Here is a 25,705-nt window from a genome sequence, read left to right as displayed (position 1 = left end):
GAGTGAGTTATTTTGGAGGGATTTCTCAGTACCAGTACCTGGCTGCCGCATTCGTTTCTAATGAAAAGTGGAAAAAATTATTTGGTTGTCAACACCTCCGTGTTTGTATAAACTAAAGCAGGGCTCACCAACCCTGTTCATGGACAATTACCCTCCTGTAGGTTTTTGCTCCAACCCCAGTTGTAAAATAACCTGATTCGGCTTATCAACCAGCTAATTGATGTGCTTGATTAGGGTCGAAGCTCTCCAGGAAGAGTGTTGGAGAGCCCTGAACTAAAGGCTGTGGGGAAAGTGGAGTCTGTGTCTCACTCTGACTCTGCAGTGTAGTTCAATGGAGGGTCCCGGTCTAAGAGAACATGATGTCTTGTGTGATACACTTACTTGGTCCTCTGCATCCCTATGGGACTTGTTACAGAAACTAATACAGAAACAAATTCATAGATTAGAAGTCAATTCTGTACACCTATTTGCATATCTTTATTGGTAACTTTATTAGTATGTAAACTTTAATTGTGTTTCTTCTCGACTAGGGTGTCAGCATCAGGAACCCAGGGCATCCCCTCCATCCCAGGAAGTTTAGTGACGGTCAAGAAGAAGTTGGTGTTACTGGTGCAGCGCATGGCGATGAGTGAGGGGATCACAGCGTACAGCAGGTTGGCTGCCAGGACAGCCAGGAAAGCCTCGTCTGGGATCCGGAATGGGGCCACTGTACGTGGGTGGAGGGATGCCCCAATGTGGGCCCACTGACACTGTGGAGGAGAGAGGAAGGAGTAGGTAACGTTTAGGATTATTCCAAACAGGAGGGCAACTTGTACAGTATATTCACAGCTGACCAGTAATTAGATTTTCACGTTTTTAGGGTTACCGGTAGTTGTTCTTCCCCCCCCACAAAGGCCTTGACTGAATAGTTTTAAACCTAATATGTTGCTTCACTTTGAGCCTCTGCAACAGTCATTAGTATCTACAGCCAGCGATGTGCAGTATAACAGCCGACCTCAGAGAGAAGACTATGGTGCACTGCTCTGAGCAGAAGATGCAACTAGCCAAGCTCCGTTTCACAGGATTATTTTGATTAGAATAGCTGAATCTCTGAGACAGGCCTTCCCATGTGTTGGGAGGGATACTAGGGGCTGCAGACAAGTCTATACAGGACTGGCCTTTGATCACTGTCTCTTGTTTGATGTTTGCCTCCATTAGTCCCGTATGGGAAGGAACTTGATTACAGGAAGCAGGCCTCTGCAGGATGGGGCTGATTGGTTATTATTGTGAACATAGACTCCATGAAGAGGTCTTATTAAGGTTGGCTATAATCAAATATTTCAATGAGAAGTAGTACTGGGAGCTATACTGTCACTGACTCCAAGCGTAATGTTTACATTTTGAACTTTCAGGGCCCCAGTCACTGCAAAGTGATTCAACCTCTTCATCTGTTCAAGTTATCACTAGTATGACTAGTAATAGCAGTATGTAGAAGCTCTGTACATAGAGCACATTACATTCTGGGAGCTGTAGTCTATGCTATTAACAAATAATAACAGAAATATATCCCCCCATATCTACCTGGGCAACGCCTCCAGCAACAAATACAGTCCAGTCGGGCATCCAGGTGCAGCCAGGCACTACGAGTCCGTAGATGAAGGCACCCAGCATAGGCAGCATGTAGAACAGGAAGTGCAACATCTAAAAAATGTAGATGTACTACAGGTATAACATCAAAGGATTACATCACAGTGGTGACTTCAGCCGACCCGCCTTAACACACAACGCTGACACTCCAATGGTCAATTAATACAGTACATCTTCATCCTCTCTAGGGCGCTAACACATTACAGCAGTCCAAGTACTCGCACAGAATACAGAGAACGCTGCTGCGTGCTGGCTGCATAGACAACACACTCTCACGCATGCACGTACACAAACACACACATTTGAAGTGCTTTCACACCGCACACTCAGGTCCAAATTGTATTGTCCAGATACAGAGGTTGTTACATCGACACTCACAAGCATTTGCAGAATATTTGGAGCATGAAAGTCAGGTCGCTGTTAAAGTAATGGCATCAAATTATGCCTTTGAACAGTGGCTTTTGTTCTGGAGCTGTGGTGCTGATGAATCCTAATGAATTGAGCCCAGAGGCTGAGAACCAATCACACGTTGCCCTTCAGTCCTTGGAGGAGTGTCTTTGTTTTCCTCGCCCCGGTCATCTGTATGCCGTGGTTTATCACCATCAATGATTAAAAAGGTCAGTGTAAGATCAGCGCAACACCCCAACTCCACACACTCAACACACACACCCGTATTGACACACACATGCTTTGACACACACAGGGATTTAAACACACATGCTAGCTTGAGCACACCAACATGTAAGCACATGCGCACACACACACTCGCGCACACACACACACACACACACACACCCCTCCCACCCGGTGTGTTGCTGATGGGGGGGCTCAGGGGAAGGAGGATTATCTTATCAAGTTCTCAGCATGCAGTTCCCTGCCTGATCGATGCTTCGCCATTGTGCCTGGACTGGAGCCACAACAAGGTCTTTGGGTAACCTATTGACTCGGCTAAGAACCCTAACAAAACCAAATAAACATCCCCCAGCAGACGGAGAAAGCCCAGGCGTTGAGACCGGACCAGACACAACCACATTCTCTTGCCTAACAAATGAGAGAGAATGAACCAGCCTGGCCTCTCACCCCTCTCATTGTGGCATAATGATGAAAAATGGCTCTGTGATCTCTTCTGTGAGATACACAGCTAGAGAGGAGAGAGATAGGGCAGGCTTCAAGGCAGCTCCAAGTGATTTCTGAATGGAGTTGTTATTTCTGAATGGAGTTGTTATTTAAAACAAGAGACTATTAAGGAATGCCACTGGCACTGCAGAGAGGCATGCTCTGTCTCTTAAAGTACCCACCATAACCTTGGGGTAGCCCACCGGGTCCTTCAGATAGGGCTCGTACTGGCGGAGGTAGATGGTACAGGCCTCTAGAGGGGAGTCGAGAGCTACCTGAATGCACACATAGGAGGAAGGTTACAACATGATCATCTTCTTGACAAGAGCACTGTATAAACTACTTGTCTGTAGGATCAGTTATTGTAATTTATAAACTGGGTGGTACGAGCCCTGAATGCTGATTGGCTGACAGCCGTGTTATATCAGACCGTATACCCCGGGTAATACAAAACATGTATTTTTACTATGATTTTCATCAAGTACCAACTTGTTCCCTTTCACATTCCCCATGGACCAGACATGGTTTATTTAAGCAATAAGGCACAAGGAGGTGTGGTATATGGCCAATATACCACGGCTAAGGGCAGTTCTTAGGTACAACGCATCGCAGAGGTACTGGATGAAAATCACAGTAAAAAACTATGCAAGTTAAATAAGTATGTGTATATTTCCACAAATCAGACCATCGTGAATGTTCTATTTGCCAGGGAAGTGTCAGATGAGACCACCCATATCACATGATTGAATCAGCGCAGCAGGTGTTGCACATAATCTATGCATCATAAACAAATCCTTGACTGCTGTACAAAGACAGCTAGCATGAGGGAATCAACTCAATATGCATTGACGCTTTTGGCTGTGCTAGCATTGGTGGGCTGGACCAATCCTAATATAATAAGGTATTTTTATTTTATTTTCAATATTTTTTAGTGTTTAGTTCTAAGTGTGTATTCAGGCCCTGCTGACTCACCAAGCCCCTGAAGAGAGTGAAGGCCATGGCCCCCAGTAGCAGCAGCACCAGGAGAAGGTCTGTAGGGCGCCAGATGAGATTAAAACTCTGATCATAGTGGGCCTAGGAGACACCAACACCAGGGGAGGAGAAGCTTCTTTAGACAGTTCAGATGCACTATAACATAGTAATAAATACACACTTCAGCAAGGATATTGTAGTAATATATCATAACTAAGGCTCTATTTTTGTGTCCTAGTTTGTCTGGTCAAGTCACACGGTCAGGGAAACTCCTGGCCCTACGCATTCCACCAGGCCAATCAGCTGTGCCCTGCTCCATCATACCCTGTATCCACCGAGTGTTGGCCCATTCTTGGGCTGGTTGAACAGCTTGATCGCACCCCATATTGGAAGCATTAAGAAGGGCATGTTGAGCCAGAAGGCGGGACGGATATCTGACCCAAATTTACCTGCCAGAGAGGGAAACAGAGAGCATTTCATCCCCTAGAACTAGGAGGAGGAACTGGGTACATCTGAAGTAGAGTAGAGCAGTCTACTTTTAACCGTGTTAAAGTTGACACATTTCCATGAGGTGTACATGAAAGATAGGTGAGACCACATTACCATAACGTTCAGCCTCTTTTCTATTTATACACACCTTGTAATTAACTCCAATGATATTCTTTAAAAAAATCCTCATTAGGGCATCATTGAACGAATACACAACTAAAATACAAAATGATGTGAACACAGTCACAGTTTAGCTTGATCCTCTAATACCTCCCTATGCTGTTTGAAACTCAAAGAACAGATGCTTTGAGCCTAGTTTAGCTTTGTTCTGTAAATTCTAAAGGGAAGCACGTGTTACGTTGGCAACCTACACTATGACACTGATTCTACAATGCTCTACAGATGTACCGTTGATTAACTCTGCCATTGTGGGTTACAGGAGGGGGGGAAGGAGTGACTCACCTACAACAATTCCTGTCACAAAGACACTCATGTTGGCAAACAACGATCCAGCCCAGAAGAGACCCAGGGTGCGGTAAGACTTGCTGAGAGACGGAAAGAAAATGGTCAGTAGATGTTGCTTCCATCACTGAAAAAAAGTGACACCGTGTCTTACAAAGCTTCAAATGAATGACCCAGCAGTGAGACCATGAGATGATGTGTGGACGTAAATGTGGTCACACTAGGATCTTGCTTGGGGCCGATTCTGAGGTACGAAGTCTCGGCTCTCCTGGTGAAGGGGACTATAAGGTACAATACAATACAATTCTTGCTTCCTTGGTCCAGTTATTGGTCCAGGTATGAATGGAGTGTATGTGTGGTGTGTAGATCATCATTACAAGACCAAGTTGACACAGCGAACAACACACACCTGTTCCATAAGCGCTGTATCATCATGAGGTACATGATGAAATGCACTATTCCATCCCAGTAGCACATCATGATGGCATAGGCAGTACCCAGATAGGGCTCTCCCTGCAACACACAAATACAACCGTTAACCTAAAACAGACAGATTCTAAAGTTAAAAAATATATATTATTAGCCAATCAAATGTTATTGGTCACATACACATGGTTAGCAGATGCTATTGCGAGTGGAGCGAAATGCTTTGTGCTTCTAGATCTGACAGTGCAGCAGTATCTAACAGGTAATATCTAACAATTCCACAACAAAACCTAATAAACACAATCTAGTAAAAGAATGGGATAAGAATATATAAATATAAAATATATGGATGAGCAATGACAGAGCAGCTAAGATGCAATAGATAGTATAGAATAGATAGTGTAGTATACAGTATACAGTATATACATGTGAGATAAGTAATGTGAGATATGTAAACATTCTTATTGTGGCATTTTTAAAGTGACTAGTGTTCCATTTTGACCTAGCATGATGTTAAGTCATGAGGTGGAGAATCTAGAGACTAACCGTTTTCTGGTAGAATTCCATAAACCCGGAAATAAAACCATCATGTTCCATAGCACTCACAAGGTCAATGACACAAGTGAAGGAAAACTCAGCAAACACTGTAAAGACAATGCAAACATTCAGTACTGTGGCAGACGGATATTGTGAAAGTGGACAATAATAAGCAGGAGGCAACACAGTACTGTAGAATACACGTGACAGGGGTTATTTCACGTAAGTGCCTCAATTACACAACAGAAAATGACTTAATGGATTAATGTGTGGCTGTTGTTCTGTTCAACTCTCTTTGGTGCGATTAGCATACACCGATTGTATTTTTGAGCGTTTTTCAGCTCTGTAAGAAAGGCCCTCATTCAATTCGCTGCAGAATTCAGCTCAGTAGAAACCTGTAGCAGCTAGATTTCAAGCAGCTCTGCTGTAAGAACAATTCTCATTATTCTCATTATGATAAAGAGAAATCTCTTTCCTCTGATTTTATTACCCAATCTGCTTTGTCTGCCTCTTTGAAACTCTTAATAAAACTGTCAGAACCCTATTACTGCCTATAAAGATGCATTGAACAAGACTGGATTTTTCTGTGTTTAAAATATTTCCCTCCAACCAACCAGTTATTGATTTCCTGGGCTATAGAGGGTGATACTGCTATAGCTGTAGGCTGGGTGAGGGGAGATTTATATTGGGAGCTGTGGGTTGAGTTTTCCTCAGGTTAAGAGCAGAGTGGCGCTGAGAGGGCACTTCTCATCTCTCCAAGTCAGAGCCTGGCTGGAACCCCATATGGGTCTGGGAAACACATAATGAGCGGCAGGGGATCAAGAGGACTGGAGATAGGCGAGGACAGAACCCCAGTTCAAGTGGTTGGTAATGTGAAGCCAATAGACATATTGGTTCTCCACCTCAATATCCACACTCTTTAGGAACTGCCCAATCAGCCAGTAGTACTACCATTTTTTTTGTTGATTTCACATTGAATTCACGTTATATGACAGCCAAACGTAGACCAAAAATAGACGTTGAAATGACGAAGCATGTTGGTGGCTGCATCATGGTATGAGTATTTTATTTAACGTTTATTTCATCAGGAAGTCATACTGACACCAAGGTTTATTTTCCAAATAAGCCCTGATTTACAGAAATGACAGAAAATACACACATCAAAATAAAAAATATGAAAACCACGGTCACAAGCAACAAACACATTCATCAGTAATAATGTCCTCAAGGTATGCTTGACATCGGGAAAGACTGGGGAGTTTTTCCAGGATAAAAATAAACAGGATAGAGCTAAGCACAGGCAAAATCCTAAAGGAAAACCTGCTTCAGTCAGCTTTACACCAGACACTGGGAGAGGAATTCACCTTTCAGCAGGACAATAACCTTCAACGTAATGCCAAATCTACAGTGGAGTTGCTTACCAAGAAGACAGTGAGTGTTCCTGAGTGGCCAAGTTACAGTTTTTGACTTAAATCTGCTTGAAAATCTATGGCAGGACTTGATAATTGCGGTTTAGCTACGGTTAACAACACCTCAACAGAGCTTGAACAATTTTGAAAGGAATAATGGACAAATACTGCACTTAGAGACTTACCCAGAAAGACTCACAGCTGTAATCGCTGCCAAAGGTGATTCTAACATGTATTGACTCAGGGAGATTAATACTTATGTAATCAAAGTATATTAGGGTTTTATTTTTCATTAATCTTGACATTAAAAAATCGAAAATTAAAAAAAATCTGAAGAAATCCAAGGTGGTAAATATTTGATACCCAGTGTGTATAGAGTTCTGTGAACTCGTGTTTCCTTGAAATGGAATAGGGTGCCCAATCCATGTATTAGCTTTAATACAAGGCTTGGCTGTCCCGTACATCATCAAATGTCCTTGTAACGGCACCTGTGCGTAACGGCTCAGACAGCCGTCCTGCATCCCTCACTATCTCCCTGACGTTGCTGCTGCTGTCTCCTGATAAACACACAGATAGAGACACACACTCTGTCTCTCTCCAGGTACCTGTGGCCTTCTAATCCTCTGGAGGGTCTGGTTTATCTAAGCCGTCTAACAGGTAAGATAGGAGGATTATCCTTCTCTATCACAGCAGGAAACCATTCTCAGCTCTGGGCTGTTTCTCCTTCCTCAGAATCACCTGATGAGGCGCAATGTCATGGCATGGCCACAGGGCATCTGGGAGATAGGCTTACACACAGGTGGTTAGGAATGAGCCTATGGCAGGATATAGGGGACTATTAACTATCATATATATTGTCTCCCAGACATTTATTGGGTATTTACCAATGTTTCGGTATCACTGTGCCTTCTTCAGGGTAATGTCATGAATACTTGAACCAGATTACGTAGACAAACAGTGCAATTAGTGCAACCTATGACAATAGTGAGGTGTGTGTCATGATGATTAAGTTAATTAGAATGAATTTGTTTAAATGTCAAAAAATAAATAAAATAAAAAAGAACAATAGTGTATGGCATATTGAATATATTAGGCTATTGTTATCATATGGAAACATAATTGAATATTGTACATAATATTAGCATCAACATATATTATTGTTTTATTCAATTTCACATATTTAATTGTTTTGTATTTAATTTCATATTTGTTACATGTAATCTTTTGGTTCAACCATAATGCATAGTAAGCATCATCAACAGGGGGAACATATTAGGTGTACACTAATAAGCTGTAGAAAGAATATAGCAATTTTTAAGACTTGTTCATAAAACAAAGAATTGTTCATAAGAAGGGTCTGAGATCAAAGTCAATATTCAGACCACTAGGGGTCAACGTTCTTAGTAGGATATTCAGTAAGCCTCCCTTTGTAGTAGCAGGATCTCAATGTTACCTCCTCTCCTTGGTAGAGCAACATGCTCAATGCCTGTGTATTTGAGGGAGGAGATTGAATGGTTACCTTCAACAAAGTGAGCTGCTACTGGATAGTCAATGTTCAGCTATGCTTTGTTTTAATTGTCTTTTGTTTGTCCAATGTAGGCTTTCCCACATGAACAGGTGGTGAGATAGATTACACCCTTGGTCTTGCATGAGATGATACCCCTAACAGGGATTTTTCGATCTGTATGTGGGTGTCTGAAGAAGGATGTTTTTATAGTGCTATTGCACTGTGCACATGAGCCACATTTGTAGTTCTCATTTGGAATGGGTGTCTAGAGTGTCTGAGTGGGCTCAGGGGGCAGGTCAGATCTCACCAAGCTATCTCCAATATTGCGACCATACTTATAGACCACCAGTGGGGTTTCCTTGAAGAGGTGTGCAATTTTTTTGTCTGACTGCAGAATATGCCTGTGCTTTTTCAGGATTGCTTTCATTTTCTCTCTGAACCCTTGGTGTACTTAGTGCAAAATATGATTGCGTTGTTTTTCTTCTTTGGTTGAGTTTTTAGTAATTCCTCTCTTTGTTTTTTAGATATTTTCATCATTGCAGCATCAAGAGATTTGTCCTTGTAGCCTCTCATTTTGAATTGATCTGTCATTCTTTTAGCATTGCTGTCAAAATCTGTCTGGTGGCCACAGATTCGTTTAACCCTGCTTAGCTGGCTATATGGCAGTCCATTCTTGTGGGGAAGGGGATGCATACTATCCGCACATAGCAAGGTATTGCGATCTGTGGGCGGCTTTGTGTATAAGTCTGTGTGTAATGCATCATTCTCTTTGATGATCCATAAGTCCAGGTAGTTTATTCTTCTCTCATCAGTCTGGATGGTGAATTTGAGGTATTCAGAGCTCTCGTTTAGCAGAGTTTGGAATTCATTTAGTTCCAAATGACTTCCTTCCCAGAGCACAAAGACATCATCTATGTGTGTCTTCCATAGGAGGATTTTAGAAAGTAAGGGGTGTGTCTCTGTTTTGTAAAGGAGTGCTTCCTCAAATTGTCCCACATACAGGTTTGCATAGTTGGGGGGAAAGGGGGAGTCCGTGGCTACACCCCTCGAATTTGAAGGAAAAAGTCTGACTCAAAGACGAAGTAGTTATTGGATAATACCAGTTCAGTAAGTTGTAAGATGCAATCATTGGATGGAGCAAGGGTCGAGTCTCTCTGCTGAAGGAAATGTTGTAGCACCTGCAAGCCTCCAGTGTGTGGGATGTTAGGGTACAAGCTCTCCACATCAAACATGGCCAGCAGGGTGCCCTCTGGTAACAGGTGGTTAGGAAATAACCTATTGCAGGATATAGGTGACTGACATGACATCCCTTATAATGCCAGCCTGGAAGCCAATGTATCAATCGCAAGTCAAATCAAATTTGATTTGTCACATGCGCCGAATACAACAGGTGTAGACCTTACAGTGAAATGCTTACTTGCAAGCCCTTAACTAACAATGCAGTTAAGAAAATACCCCAAAAATTAAAAAGTAAAAAAAGTAAGAGATAAGAAAAACAAACAATTAAAGAGCAGGAGTAAATAACAATAGCGGGGCTATATACAGGGGGTACCGGTACAGAGTCAATGTGTCAATGTGCGGGGGCACCAGTGTCGAGGTAATGAGACAATTGTGTACATGCAGGTAGGGTTGTCAAAGTGGCTATACATAGATAATAACAGAGAGTTGCAGCAGTGCAAATAGTAGAAGCTGTTTAGAAGCCTCTTGGACCTAGACATGGTGCTCCGGTACCTCTTGCCGTGCGGTAGCAAAGAAAACAGTCTATGACTAGAGTAGCTGGAATCTTTGATGATTTTTAGGGCCTTCCTCTGACACCGCCTGGTATAGAGGTCCTGGATGGCAGGAAGCTTGGCCCAGTGATGTACTGGACCATACGCACTACCCTCTGTAGTGCCTTGCGGTCGGAGGCCGAGCAGTTGCCATACCAGGCAGTAATGCAACCCGTCAGGATGCTCTCAATGGTGCAGCTGTAAAAAATATTTTGAGGATCTCAGGACCCATGGCAAATCTTTTCAGTCTCCTGAGGAGGAATAGGTTTTGTCGTGCCCTCTTCACGACTGCCTTTGTGTGCTTGGGCCATGTTAGGTTGTTGTTGATATGGACGCCAAGGAACTTGAAGCTCTCAACCTGCTCCACTACAGCCCTGTCAATGAGAATGGGTGTGTGCTCGGTCCTCTTTTTCCTGTAGTCCACAATCATCTCCTTTGTCTTGATCACGTTGAGGGAGAGGTTGTTGTCCTTGCACCACATGGTCAGGTCTCTGACCTCCTCCCTATAGGCTGTCTCATCCTTGTCATGATCAGGCCTACCACTGTTGTGTCATCAGCAAACTTAAAGATGGTGTTGGAGTCGTGCCTGGCCGTGCAGTCATGAGTGAACAGGGAGTACAGGAGGGGACTGAGCATGCACCCCTGAGGGGCCCCCTGTATTGAGGATCAGCGTGGCGGATGTGTTGTTACCTACCCTTACCACCTGGGGGCGGCCCATCGGGAAGTCTTGGATCCAATTGCAGAGGGAACTGTTGAGTCCCAGGGTCCTTAGCTTTGTGATGAGCTTTGAGGGCACTATGGTGTTGAACGCTAAGCTGTAGTCAATTAATAGCATTCTCACATAGGTGTTCCTTTTGTCCAGGTGGGAAAGAGCAGTGTGGTGTGTAATAGAGACTGCATCATCTGTGGATCTGTTGGTACAGAATGCAAATTGGAGTGGGTCTAGAGCAGTGGTCACCAACCGGTCGGTCACAATCGACTTGTCGATCTCCAAGGCATTTCCAGTCGATCACCAAACATTTCTGGAAAAAAACACAACGATAACACCTTGTGTTTCTATTTTTTAAATTAGTCTCGGGCTGTTGGTGGTAGGTGCAGCCAATTCAGCTGCCCAGGCAAACTGTTGCCATTTCATGTGTCTGAAGGTACAAACTCTGCCTTACCGGTGGGCCTGGAGAGGAAATCAAGTGCACTATGCTACTGCTGGCCAATCAGATTGCTCAGATTACGGAGTCTGCAGTAACGTAGCAGGCATGAAAGAAAGCTGCGGCAAAATTTATATTGAGATTTCAAAACGTTTAAAACCATGAGTAGAGAGAGACTGTCAACAAATATAGCAAAGATCTGCTGTTTTTGTGAGTGAGTTCATGTTTAAATTCTTACTCAGCACTGTCAACACTTTTATAAGCCATAAAATGCGCGTTCTTCCTATTTCCACTCAGCGCTACAACAAGCAGCGCAGCAGTAATGAATGAGTAGGAAAATGTATCTATAGGCTTGCGTTGTTATTATTAGCGGCTTGGGTCATTTTTAATATCAAGGAATATTTCACATTCTCTGTTCATAGGAGTAACATGAATTTGTGCACGAGGCAGACATAATGCGGTGCGACTCGAGTTTTGCCATCAGCTGGAAGATGGTGTCCCTTTTTGGTCAGTGTCAGTGGAGGAATGTTGAGAGACGGACCCTCAGTCTGCTTCTCTCCCTCCGAGACTGACCATCAGATGTAGGCACCATCAGCCAAGTAAAATAAATAGCTAATGATTTAAATGTATTCTCACTCAACTGTGATCATACAGTGTGTTGTGAAATCTGTGAATGTATTGTAATGTTTTAAAATGGTATAAACTGCCTTAATTTTGCCAGACCCCAGGAAGAGTAGCTGCTGCCTTGGCAACAGTTAATGGGGAACCTTAATAAATACAAATATAATATACCTCAAATTTTGAAATATATATTTTTTAAATGGTCTGAACAACAATGCAGGTAAATTCACGCAAAGCAAGTATGCGGTGATAATGTATTGGGCCTATAGCTTACTACACAAACTTCATTGCTACAGTACTGTTTTTAATTGGTTAATGTTGCATGACATTTTTTAAGTCATGTTAATAAAAAAAAATCAGAGTGGTAAATCTCGGCATACATTTTGACTCAGAAAGTGATCTTGACTCAGAAAAGGCTGTTGACCACTGGTCTAGGGTTTCTTGGATAATGGTGTTAATGTGAGCCATGACCAGCCTTTCGTGGCTACAGACGTGAGTGCTACAGGTCGGTAGTTGTTTAGGCAGGTTACCTTAGTGTTATTGGGTACAGAGACTATGGTGGTCTGCTTGAAACATGTTGGTATTACAGACTCCGAATGTCAGTGAAGGCCCTTGCCAGTTGGTCAGCGCATGCTCGGAGTACACGTCCTGGTAATCCGTCGGGCCCAGCGGCCTTGTGAATGTTGACATGTTTAAAGGTCTTACTTACGTCGGCTGCAGAGAGCATAATCACACAGTCATCCGGAACAGTTGGTGCTCTCATGCATGTTTCAGTGTGACTTGCCTCGAAGCGAGCATAGAAGTAATTTAGCTCGTCTGGTAGGCTTGTGTCACTGGGCAGCTCTCGGCTGTGCTTCCCTTTGTAGTCTGGAATAGCTTACAAGCCCTGCCACATCCGACGAGCGTCTGCGCCGGTGTAGTACAATTTAATCTTGGTCCTGTATTGACGATTTGCCTGTTTGATGGTTTGTCGGAGGGCATAGCAGGATTTCTTATCAGCTTCTGGGTTAGAGACCTTGAAAGCGGCAGCTCTACTCTTAAGCTCAGTGCGAATGTTGCCTGTAATCCATGGCTTCTGGTTGGGGTATGTACGTACAGTCACTAAGGGGACAATGTCCTCGATGCACTTATTGATAAAGCCAGTGACTGATGTGGTATACTCCTCAATGCCATCGGAAGAATCCCGGAACATATTCCAGTCTGTGCTAGCAAAACAGTCCTGTAGTTTAGCATCTGCTTCAGCTGACCACTTTTTTATAGAGACCGAGTCACTGGTGTTTTCTGCTATGTACAGTATGTATGTATGTATTTTATTTTATCTTTATTTAACTAGGCAAGTCAGTTAAGAACAAATTCTTATTTTCAATGACGGCCTAGGAACAGTGGGTTAACTGTCTGTTCAGGGGCAGAACGACAGATTTGTACCTTGTCAGCTCGGGTGTGTGTGTGTGTGTGTGTGTGTGTGTGTGTGTGTGTGTGTGTGTGTGTGTGTGTGTGTGTGTGTGTGTGTGTGTGTGTGTGTGTGTGTGTGTGTGTGTGTGTGTGTGTGTGTGTGTGTGTGTGTGTGTGTGTGTGTGTGTGTGTGTGTGTGTGTGTGTGTGTGTGTGTGTTTTTGTGTTTTTGTCTCATTATTTGGTAATGATGCGTCAACGTTACTGCCCTGCATCCCACATGGGACATTCATCCACGATCAGTAAGTTCGGTAAGTAGTAAGCTATATACTGTGTGTGTGCACGGCATGTGACTTCACATGCCCTTGGGCTCATGTTCCAGGTCTTTCCAGCTCTCCTACTACTATGGTGTTGTAAGAACAAGCCTAACAAGTCTGTCAGTCTGGGTTTCAGCTTTACGCTGATCCTGATCAGTATAAGCAGCTTTGTGTATAAATGAATGAAACAATGAAAACAATTCATGACGATAAGAAGGTTCTGGAAGTCTGTTCACGGGGGTTGGCCTTATGTATGTAGTGGTCATTCATGCTCTTTCTTAACTATGTAACACAGAGGGGATCTGTTTAAAAGCATTGGTGCTTTGTTAAGGAAATAAAATCATCAATGTTAAACTAGTTTTCACCCAAATAAAACAGCTAATTTCCCTTTGATCTGCCATCATCATCATCATCATCTTGAAAGAATGATTAATACCATACCATAGAAAAGGGTGTCTTTGGGCGGGTTGCGTCGGGTGATAAGGAAGTAGAAGAACCACACCACCACCAACACTGCAATACCAATCTGCAGTATCACAACAGGGCTGCAGGTAAGAAATAACAACACACTGTTAGCTAGCGGACAAATCATGATATTTTTCAAATTCATAGTGCAAAGTCTTAACTTACCTGCACTATACTTTTTAAAGAGCAATCTCCCTCTGCTGTTCTGCCTCATTCTCTTCTCTAATTAGTTGGTGAGTCTGCTCTGCAGTGCTAAATTAGTGAGCAGTGATGAATGGGCAGACAGAGGGAGCGATAATTATGCCAACACCCAGAGCACCAGGAGAAATGATGCAGAGATGGGAGACCACATGATAGATAGAGGATACACACAGACAGACAGACATATGGGGCTCACGGAGGGAAGGTGGGCTAGGCAGACGGGACTGCTGCTGCTCTAGCGAGGGCCTGGAGGCTGGGGGAATTGCTGCACGCTCTGTTTGGGTTCTAATCACGCTAAAGCCTTGGAGATAGGAGAACAGCAGGATGCTAGCTGCCTGTGAGAATTAGAGAATATGTGCTAATGCCAACGGCTACATGGGGCCGCATTGGACTGATAGTGTCAAAGTTTGCAGCATTCAGTGAGGACAAATGGCTGGCTTGCTGGTTTGATCTCCATCCATTAGTAGCCCACATCACCAGGTCTATTTCTACTGTTGTGTTGACCCAAGCTGTGAGGTCAACTGCTAAAGCCTGCTTTGATGCTTCAGCCTCTGGGTCTTGTTTCAACAGAGCTACTTTGACTTGCTGATCCATAACGCCATGGGATGGCAGATCACTAGTACAAGAAGCATGTTTCATGTAGATCTCCAATGGTTTCCCGGCAACAACAGAGGTCTTCACCACAATGACTCAATCAATCATGGTCTTTAGCTGTAGGAGGCCAAAACGATGGGGCATGTGAGATCACCACTCATCACCATGATTGGCAGTCAGAGTTAACAGGTACTGTGTTCAGAAAAGATTAATGCGCTATGGGGCATCTCCATGTAAACAAAATGACTTCCATCTCAAATGTACAACGTGTACACAGAAGCCAAACAAATGCTGTGAAGCCAAAGGGAAGCTTCCTGGCTGCATCTGAATGCACCAGCGCTGGAAGATTTATGCACACAATACTGTTTGTTTGCAAAGTGGAAGAACACATGTCAGCAGCAATTTATCAAACTCCTCTCGCGGCATGTAGGCCTATTGATTGCCAAAGTCCACATTGAACGAGTTCTAGGGATATCCGCTACGGAGGAGTATGGCAGTCTGCTTGAAATGAGAAATGTCCGCTGAGGAATGGAAGAATTGCTCGTGAGGAGTGGTGCAGACAGTCACCCCTATCCTTCTGGAACTTTAATGTAATTAGGCCTGCTGTGGCAGCCTGCTTAACTAAACACTGGAGAGAGCATATCTTAACCCAATTGTCTGACAACACAGGTAGACTGGGGATTGACAAAATGTAAAAAAGAGAAAAATAGATGTTTTTATCATCCAGAGAGGTTAGAGTCAGTCATTGTTTCAGAGGTCAAAGACATGTTCTATCTGATTTCACAAGCCTTTTTTGACTTCCCCTTTAACTAATTATTTTTCACCCATCACCATATAATGTGAATGTAATCATTACATGGGTTTTACACATGCCAGTGTATTACTTGTTTCCACATGACTAAAGATTTGTCAAGGATTTATGGGTCAGAAATCTATGTGTAAAACTCAACAATGTCATTGGGGCCTATTCATATGAGCTGCTAGTGCCCTCAAGCGGTAACAAAGAGTATTGAGCATACTTGCACCACTCAACTGGATCTTTGAATATGTAGCCTAAATTCGAATGCATTACTTCTCAATCATCTAAAGACTCTAATGGCCTAGACGGCAAAATATTCTGTCATAGTTCCACATACACTACAACTTGCAAAATATGATTTGACTTAATATAACATTTTTATTTAGGTTCCAAAACACATTTGGCAAGACTGACCTTTGATTCAAATCTCATTTGTTCATAAATGAACCAAAACAATGTTTAAAGCTATTGATCAATTGAAGTCTACCAGCCTAACAAAAAAAATATTTGTATAACTGTATGAACACATTTAAAGGAACCCAATTCAATAGGTAGACAATAGGACATGACATCATTGACTTACTCTTGGAACTCTGGAGTGGTGTTCATGCAGTGAAGGACAACAAGGGCAGTCAGAGAAAACAAGAAAACTAATCTCTCCATCTCTTCAACTGCAGATGAAACAGCCAAAGGGTCCCTGGAGAATCACTAGCACCGACCACTGTAAAGAAAAACAAAAGTGGAATACAACTGCCATTTGACCAATTATCTGCTATGATCTAATAACTACCTGTGTCTTGAGAAAAATCACATGAATAATTGAACCATTTGCCAAAAACGTATCCACGCAATACTTTTAAAAGTTTTCACAAAATAGACAAAATCTCAATACAAATGTTATCAATCAATTCTTACCGTCTGGCCACTGTTTTGGCCTGTGGATTGTTGAAATGATGGTTGGCCTCGGGCAGACACAGCATATTTACAGGGAAATAATGAACCAGGAGCTTTTGGGGCAAGTTATGCAATTCGGGTTCGTCAGAGATTTATATAAATCGCATTAGATGGGGTAATTCACGTGCCTCTTAACTCACATTCATGTGTGTTAAGCAATGTGTGGGTTTATGGGTTATACATTGTACTAGGTCTACTACATTAGGTCTACTCTCTATTTAGTTTGAACTAATTTGAGATGAACACATTAAAATCCTTTCCTGCAGTCGAATGACCAAATCGCCATCTATTTTTCATAATTAATCCCCCCCCAAAAAAAACATATACTCAGAAAAGCAGGTTTCTATGTCAAACTGTTTTGTTATATTTCAGTCTTCTGTGGTGTATATAAAGTTTCATGTTGAGATCCAAACTCAAAATGTTATGCATTTCAACTCTATTTCTGACATGGTACAGTTTTGTTTTATTAAGACCATAACCATGTGTGTGAAGGTGTATACTTTTGTTTCAAAGTAAATTTGTTTATGACTACCAAGAAACACTCTGTGTGACCCTGATTTAGCCCACTGCAGTAAATAATTAAACCACATCCAAATTATGTGTTTTTTGTAACAAGAATGTGCATATGTTAAATAAATGATTGAATGTGCCACTGCCAATTGCTTGCCTAACATACCTAACTGGGCATTGTATGTCCTTTTGCTTTTCTTCCAGCAGAGGGCGCTGCATTCAAAATTATAGTATATATACATCAAGCTGGAATTTTCAGAGAAGTTTATGGGCAATGCTAAAATAACGCAAGGCAGGTAATGTGTGGGCACGACGAATAACAAGCTAATCCAATATGGTAATAAGGAAATCACAGCAGCAAGGGAACTTTGGCAGCTGTGAAGAAGAAGAGGCAAATAAACACATACAATACGTTTACACGGAAATGAGGAGAGATAGATAGAGGACTCATCTTTGTATCTTTGCCATAATAGCATCTGTGACAACATGGACAGTGCCATTGAGGCAATCTCCATTTTGAAGTATTTAATTTTCTTATTCACAATTGTGGAGGAATCAGGAGGGATCTGCCAATAAAATTGGAAGTCCCAACCAGTTGACTACATTAAAATGGTGGAAGCTCTCAATGGCGCTGCACATGATAATAAGGCCTTTTGGCCAGTAGAGGCCTCTATCATTCTCTATGGCAGAGCAGTCAAAAGCATAACAATGAAATTTGGATTGTGATCTTCAGGAAATATCATTGAATGTGGAAAAAGGTCTCTATAACTACTCAATAACTATTCACTCTTGAGATGGAGACATGCATTGCTAATCTCTAAAAACACTATTCCAACACCATTCCCAGAAGTGAGCCAGATCAAATTTGATTCACAAAATGCCCCTGTTCCATTCTGTTGTTATCAGTTCGGGATGATAATTTGTTTTGTTTGTAAAATACTTACTGGCACCTCCTTTATGTCCCACTCCAGGGCCACATTATTAGAATTGCTGAATTGCTGAGGCAAATACAAACCTAAGAGGTGATACACTTCTGTGCAGACAAAGCAAAGCACCACCTTGTCTTTCCCTTTTTGTCCGAATGAACCTCACCCTGTGCTTCATAATGCCCCGTTTGTTGGAAAAGGGGACTGTTGTACCAGGAAGTCAGTGGCTGTGTTTACTGGAAACAATTTAACCTCTTCTAGTTGCATCATTTAATAACTCAGCGGGGAAGGATGGATGCCAAAATGACAGCAATCAAGAAACTATACACACCGAAATACGCTTATTAGATGACCTCAATGGTTATTATTACTGTGGGATAATTATGGTTTCCAATTCTGTATTCATGATGCATTAAAGGTCCAATGCAGCTGTTTTTACCTCAATAACAAATCATTTCTGGGTAGCAATTAAGTACCTTACTTTGATCATTTTCAATGAAAATGGTCAAAAATAAACAAGAATAGCTTCTTAGCAAAGAGCAATTTCATAAGAAAGAATTTTGCTAGGACTCTCTGGGATCTGGGGAGGGGAAAACTGAAAACAATCTGTTATTAGCAGGGAGGTTTGGAACTTTTCTTAGTACTCAATTCCAACACTTTCCAACTTCATATTCATTATCTCCAGCACCATACCAGTGTCTACACATGTGAAACTAGAGCTATCTACGAAAATGTATGTAGTGTCTGAATGGTTTGAGCTACAAACTAGCTAACTGGAGCCTCTGAAGGTAAACTTGTACCAGTTTTAAAAATTAATGGAAGTATGGATGTAGTTTTATACAGTACCCGACAAAAGTTTGGACACACCTACTCATTCAAGGGTTTTTCTTTATTTTGACAATTTTCTACATTTTTTACATTGTTGAAAAATAGTGAAGACATCAGAACTATGAAATAACACAAAAGGAATCATATAGTAACCAAAAAGGTGTTAAACAAATATTTAAACAAATATTTAAACATTATATTTGAGTAGCTAGCCTTTGCCTTGATGACAGCTTTGCACACTCATGGCATTCTCTCAACCAACTTCCCCTGGAATGCTTTTCCAACAGCATTGTTCCCACAAATGTAATAATGCCGCCGGAGAAGAAGGCAGATGCTTTACATGTCCCCAAAACAGATTGTTTTTTTGTTCGTTTATTTGCATTTTTTGTAACTTCTTTTCTTGTCTTATTTTTGTACATAATGTTGCCGCTACCGTCTCTTATGACCGAAAATAACTTTTGGACATCAGGACTGTGATTACTCACCTCGGACTGGCAGAATATTTTTTTCCCCTTTAACTAGTCTGACGAGCCCGACGAGAATGATATACTGCTTTCTCTGGAAGTCCCAGGTGAGGAGGCGGAGAAAAAGGGGCCAAAGGGCGGGCTGCCTTCTGAGAATTCATAGGCGATCGAATAAACCCCCACTTCCTTCCATTCTGCTAGCAAATGTGCAATCTTTGGAGAATAAAATAGATGACATACGCACAAGATTAAACTATCAACATAACATTCAAAACTGTAATATCTTATGCTTCACGGAGTGGTGGCTGAACGACGACACTATCAACATACAGCTGGCTGGTTATACGCTGTACTTGTAGGATAGAACAGTGGCGTCTGGTAAGACAAGGGATGGCGGGCTATGTATTTTTGTAAATAACACAAAGCTCTCCCTCGCCCTCCATTCGGCAATTCTGACCATAATTCTATCCTCCTGATTCCTGCTTACAAGCAAAAATTAAAGCAGGAAGCACCATTGACTAGATCAATAAAAAAGTGATCAGATGAAGCAGAGGCTAAACTACAGGATTGTTATGCTAGCACAGACTGGAATATGTTCCAGGATTCCTCTGATGGCATTGAGGAGTACACCGCATCACTCTAAACACACCTCTTTATTGCATTAGCATCGAATAGACCCCGCAATATGCAACTTTTCAGGGAAGTTAGGAACCAATATACACAGGCAGTTAGGAAAGCAAAGGCTAGCTTTTTCAAACAGAAATTTGTATCCTGTAGCACAAACTCCAAAAGTTTTTGGACACTGTAAAGTCCATGGAGAATAATAGCACCTCCTCCCAGCTGTCCACTGCACTGAGGCTAGGAAACACTGTCACCACAGATAAATCTACGCTAATCGAGAATAAGAATTTTTCTACGACTGGCCATGCTTTCCACCTGGCTATCCCTACCCCGATCAACAATTCTGCACCCCCCACAGCAACTTGCTCAAGCCTCACCCATTTCTCCTTCACCCAAATACAGATAGCTGATATTCTGAAAGAGCTGCAAAATTTGGACCCCTACAAATCATGCTGCCAAACATACTCTCGTAAAACTGACTATCCTACCGATCCTTGACTTCGGCGATATCATTTACAAAATAGCCTCCAAAACTCTACACAGCAAATTGGATGCTGTCTACCACGGTGCCATCCGTTTTGTCACCAAAGCCCCATAAACTACTCATCACTGCGACCTGTATGCTCTCATTGGCTGGCCCTCGCTTCATATTCGTTGCCAAATCCACTGGCTCCAGGTCATCTATAAGTCTTTGCTGCGTAAAGCCCCGCCTTATCTCAGCTCACTGGTCACCATAGCAGTACCCACCTGTAGCACGCGCTCCAGCAGGTATATTTCATGGGTCACCCCCAAAGCCAACTCCTCTTTTGTCCGCCTGCAGTACAGCACCCTTAACCACTGCGCCACCCAAGAGGCCCTATACCAACATGTTTTAAGCAGACCACCATAGTGCCTGTGCCCAAGAACACTAAGTTAACCTGCCTAAATGACTACCGACCTGTAGCACTCACCTCTGTAGCCATGAAATGCTTTGAAAGGCTGGTCATGGCTCACATCAACATCATTATCCCAGAAACCCTAGACCCACTCCAATTTGCATACCGCCCCAACAACTCCACAGATGATGCAAACTCTATTGCACTCCACACTGCCCTTCAACACCTGGACAAAAGGAACACCTATGTGAGAATGCTATTCATTGACTACAGCTCAGCGTTCAACACCATAGAGCCCTCAAAGCTTATCACTAATCTAAGTACCCTTGGACTAAACACCTCCCTTTGCAACTGGATCCTGGACTCATGACTGCACGGCCAGGCTCAACTCCAACACCATCATTAATTTTGCCGATGACACAACAGTGGTAGGCCTGATCACCGACAACAACGAGACAGCCTATAGGGAGGAGGTCAGAGACCTGGCCGTGTGGTGCAAGGACAACAACCTCTCCCTCAGTGTGATCAAGACAAAGGAGATGAGTTACCTTGGTGTCCACATCACCAACAAACTAACATGGTTCAAGCACACCAAGACCGTCGTGAAGAGGGCACAACAAAACCTATTCCCCCTCAGGAGACTGAAAAGATGTGGCATGAGTCCTCAGATCCTCAAAAGGTTCTACAGCTGCACCAACAAGTGCATCCTGCCTGACTGGTTGTATCACTGCCTGGTATATCAACTGCTCGGCCTCCGACCGCAAGGCACTACAGAGGGTAGTGCGATTGGCCAAGCTTCCTGCCATCCAGGACCTCTATACCAGGCGGTGTCAGAGGAAGGCCCTAAAAATGTTCAAAGACTCTAGCCACCCTAGTCATAGATTGTTCTCTCTGCTACCGCAAGGCAAGCGGTACCGGAGTGCCAAGTCTTGGTCCAAGAGGCTTCAAAAAAGCTTCTACCCCCAAGCCATAAGACCACTGAACTGAAATGGCTACCCGGACTATTTGCATTGCCCCCCTTCCTTCTTTTACACCACTGCTACTCTTTTGTTATCATCAATGAACAGTCACTTTAATAACTCTACCCACATGTACATATTACCTCAACTAAACTCGCTATTGTTATTTTACTGCTGCTCTTTAATTACTTGTTACTTGTATTTCTTATTCTTATCAGTTTTTTTAATGTATATATCTATATATTTTTTTAACGCATTGTTGGTTAGGGGCTCGTAAGTAAGCATTTCACTGTTGAATTCGGCGCATGTGCCTTATAAAATTTGATTTGATTAAAAGTAAGAAACTGTTATTTTCAAAACCTGCAACGAGTTTCTAGCGAGAGGGAGGGTATTTTCTTACTCTCCACATCACCGCGAATCTAATAGGGCGTGTATGAAGATGATTTTCGAATTGCTCAATATAACCAGCAGCAGGCGTTGTAAACACTGTTGTTGATGATCTTTGATTTTAGGCCTTTTCAAAACAGCTGAGAATAGGCAATGTATGCAATAGACTGTAGTGTTTGAATTGGCTAAATTGTGTTAAGAATATTTCTTGTAGTGTTTCCTGAACTTAATTATTTTTCTTTTCGTTTTTAATTGTCAAAGTTAATTCGGCAGATAAAGTATGCTGTTTGTTATCCACGAACCTCAAGCCACAATCAGAGTAGCCTACAGTGTGACGACAGCAGCGGAACTATCTGCTTTCAATTCAAAATGGCAGCGTCTATCAGGAAGTGAAGAAACAACTGAAAATAATAAGTTGGATCAAATTCCTTGTTTCGGTTAATTTAACTCAGGAATTCGATTGAAAACATACGTGGGATCTGAGCTGGGATTTAGAATAAGTAAGACATTCGTGGTAAGTTTAATTTAAGCGTTTCATTAAGATAAAACACGGTGCGAGCGACACATCGGCAGCTAATGTTAGCTAGCTAGCTACTGTTAGCTATCAATTCCAAACTCCAGCGGCTCGAGCCTTCTTGTCAAGCAGCTTGATTTTAGTTAACTTGGTAGTCAGGCTAGTTTAAGTCGTCGCACTTTGATAGCACCAATTTGTTTAGCTAAGTAACATTGGTGCATGTATAAGTTCAATTGTTTCATAGTTAATGCTGCTGAAATGTCAAATGTCCATATTTTTGTTTGTTCAGGTTGAGGTTCGCAAAGTTCTACATTTTCGTTTTGCTATCGTTATCTCTTACCAAGCTAGTTTTACTAAAGCTTTGTGGTACTAACTAGCTAACTAGGTACTAACACCTTGGCCTGGCTAGTGGTAGCTAGCAAGCTATCTCTGCATTTGCACTTCTTAGTTAGCTAACCTAGAGAGTGGAGTAGGGGGAATAGCTGGAGGGGATATGTGTCACTAGCTTGCCTGGATTGTAGATCACGGACAGCTGTGAGGAGGCATTGACCCCCTAAGAGTTAGTCTTGCTTATCTGAGTATGTGTAAAAACTAGTGGAACTTTATAGCCCTAGCCGTAGAAATGTTAGCTATTGAGTCTGCCTGCCATTGATACCACTTATTTTTTTAAATATATATATCAAATTGTATTTGTCGGCTTGTGTAGCGTGAAATGCTCGCTTGCTTATGAGACCTTCGCAACAATGCAGAGTTTAAAAATAGCAACACGAGGAATAAAATACATAAGAATGGAACTAGTGAACAGTTATATACAGGGAGTGCCAGTACCAGATCAGTGTGCAGAGGTATTTGAGGTACATATTGTATCTTCTTGTAGGAAGGGTAAAGTGACTAGGCACCAGGATAGATGGTAATAAGAGTAAAATAAAGAACAGTGTATCAGCAGCAAATTGTGTGTGGTCTGTTGGCCTGTGTGATGTTTGTTGTCAGTATGTGTATGTGTGTGTGTGTGTGTGAATTTTATTGAACCTTTATTTAACTGGGCAAGTCAGTTAATAACAAATTTTGACCAAACCCTATCCCGGACGACGCCAATTGTGCGCCGCCCTATGGGACTCCCAATCACTGCCGGTTGTGATACAGCCTGGAAGCGAACCAGGGTCTGTAGTGAAGCTTCTAGCACCAGGATGCAGCACCACTCGGGAGCCCCCCCCACATTTTTTTTTTTTTTTTTGCCATATTAATGGCCTAAGGCTCGTATTTCTGTGTGTTATGTTATAACTAAGTCTATGATTTGATAGAGCAGTCTGACTTAGCGGTGGTAGGCAGCTGCAGGCTTGTAAGCATTCATTCAAACAGCACTTTTGTGCATTTGCCAGCAGCTGTTTATGACTTCAAGCCTATCAACTCCCGAGATTAGGCTCGTGTAACCGATGTGAAATGGCTAGCTAGTTAGCGGGGTGTGCGCTAATAGCGTTTCAAATGTCACTTGCTCTGAGACTTGGAGTGGTTGTTCCCCTTGTGTTTCTGGTTCGAGCCCAGGCAGGAGCGAGGAGAGGGACGGAAGCTATATACTGTTACACTGGCAATAAAGTGCCTATAAGAACATCCAATAGTCAAAGGTTAATGAAATACAAATGGTATAGAGAGAAATAGTCCTATAATTCCTATAATAACTACAACCTAAAACTAATTACTTGGGAATATTGAAGACTCATGTTAAAAGGAACCACCAGCTTTCATATGTTCTCATGTTCTGAGCAAGGAACTTTCTTCTCCAACACTTTGTTTTTGCATTATTTCAATCAAGTTGAACATGTTTCATTATTTATTTGATGCTAAATTGATTTTATTGATGTATCATATTAAGTTAAAATAAGTGTTAATTCAGTATTGTTGTAATTGTCATTATTGCAAATAAATAAAAAGCGTCCGATTGAAATCGGTATCAGCTTTTTTTGGTCCTCCAATAATCGGTATCGCCGTTGAAACATCATAATCGGTCGACCTCTAATCGCGATACCACAGTGGGGGAAAGATGTGGCCTTAGCATCCTTTTTGCCCCGTCCCCCAGGTGCTTGTTCACATTTTCTAAATGTTCTACAAAAACCTGTCACTGAAATTCACACTTCTACTCAGTACAACATATTGAATTTAACTTCACACTTTTCAGTGTATAATAGAATACTGCATAGAATGGCTGATTTGCTAAGTCCTACCTGTGATTTGGCTGGAGGAAGGAATATACACCAGCGCTCCAGTTATTACCACGAGTCTGTCCTCCCCAGTTAAGGTGCCACCAACCTCATGTGATATTCAGTACCAGTCAAAAGTTTGGACACCTACTCATTCAAGGGTTTCTTTATTTTAACTATTTTCTACATTGTAGAATAATAGTGAAGACTTTAAAACTATGAAATGGCACATGGAATCGTGTAGTAACCAAAAAAAGATTAAACAAATCAAAATGTATTTTCTATTTGAGATTCTTCAAAGTAACCACCATTTTCCTTGATGACAGTTTTGCACTCAACGAATAGGTCTGTCTGAACTTTTTTGTATTTTTAAAATATATTATTTCACCCTCTTCTCCCCAATTTTGTGGTATGCAATTGGTAGTCTTGTCCCACGCTGGAACTTTCGTGTGGACTCGAGAGTTGAAGGTCGAGAGTCGGGCGTCCTCCGAAACACAACCCAGCCAAGCCGCACTGCTTCTTGACACACAGCCCGCTTAACCTGGAAGCCAGCCGCACCAATGTGTCGGCGGAAACACTGTACATCTGGCGACTGTCAGCGTGCATTGCACCCGGCCCACCATAGG

At 42.3% G+C, this 25,705-nt stretch overlaps 2 protein-coding genes across 2 annotated transcripts in view; one reads left to right on the top strand and one right to left on the bottom strand.

Annotated features, from left to right (window-relative positions):
• Window positions 1-438: 438 nt before the first annotated feature.
• On the bottom strand, window positions 439-17,031 carry tm6sf2b (transmembrane 6 superfamily member 2b). The gene is made up of 11 exons (XM_024421305.2): window positions 16,762-17,031; window positions 16,430-16,567; window positions 14,229-14,332; window positions 5,638-5,735; window positions 5,075-5,178; window positions 4,666-4,748; window positions 4,039-4,163; window positions 3,715-3,816; window positions 2,925-3,017; window positions 1,561-1,680; window positions 439-749 (listed from the first exon to the last, which is right to left on the bottom strand). The coding sequence occupies exons 2-11, from the start codon at window positions 16,507-16,509 to the stop codon at window positions 507-509; spliced, it is 1,152 nt and encodes a 383-aa protein (XP_024277073.1). The 5' UTR covers window positions 16,510-16,567; window positions 16,762-17,031; the 3' UTR covers window positions 439-506.
• Window positions 17,032-22,508: 5,477 nt separating this feature from the next.
• si:ch73-63e15.2 (protein strawberry notch homolog 2) overlaps window positions 22,509-25,705 on the top strand; it is a 103,408-nt gene continuing 100,211 nt past the window's right edge. Inside the window, exon 1 of the mRNA XM_024421300.2 lies at window positions 22,509-22,884. The gene's annotated coding sequence lies outside the window, so the exon portion shown is untranslated. The remainder of the gene's footprint in view (window positions 22,885-25,705) is intronic.

This window comes from Oncorhynchus tshawytscha, linkage group LG05, assembly GCF_018296145.1.
Source record: "Oncorhynchus tshawytscha isolate Ot180627B linkage group LG05, Otsh_v2.0, whole genome shotgun sequence".
In the NCBI taxonomy this organism is placed as follows: Eukaryota; Metazoa; Chordata; class Actinopteri; order Salmoniformes; family Salmonidae; genus Oncorhynchus; species Oncorhynchus tshawytscha.
Note: the sequence above shows the minus strand (reverse complement) of the source record. Positions and strands in the feature narration are given on the sequence as shown.

Excerpts from the sequence above, each read along its gene's own strand:
- tm6sf2b (XM_024421305.2), bottom strand. The coding sequence starts at position 16,509 with ATGGAGAGATTAGTTTTCTTGTTTTCTCTGACTGCCCTTGTTGTCCTT. Across the intron at positions 3,817-4,038 it reads CAACACTCGGTGGATACAGG|GCCCACTATGATCAGAGTTT; the intron begins GTATGATGGAGC and ends GGTGTCTCCTAG. Across the intron at positions 3,018-3,714 it reads TCACTCTCTTCAGGGGCTTG|GTAGCTCTCGACTCCCCTCT; the intron begins GTGAGTCAGCAG and ends GTGTGCATTCAG.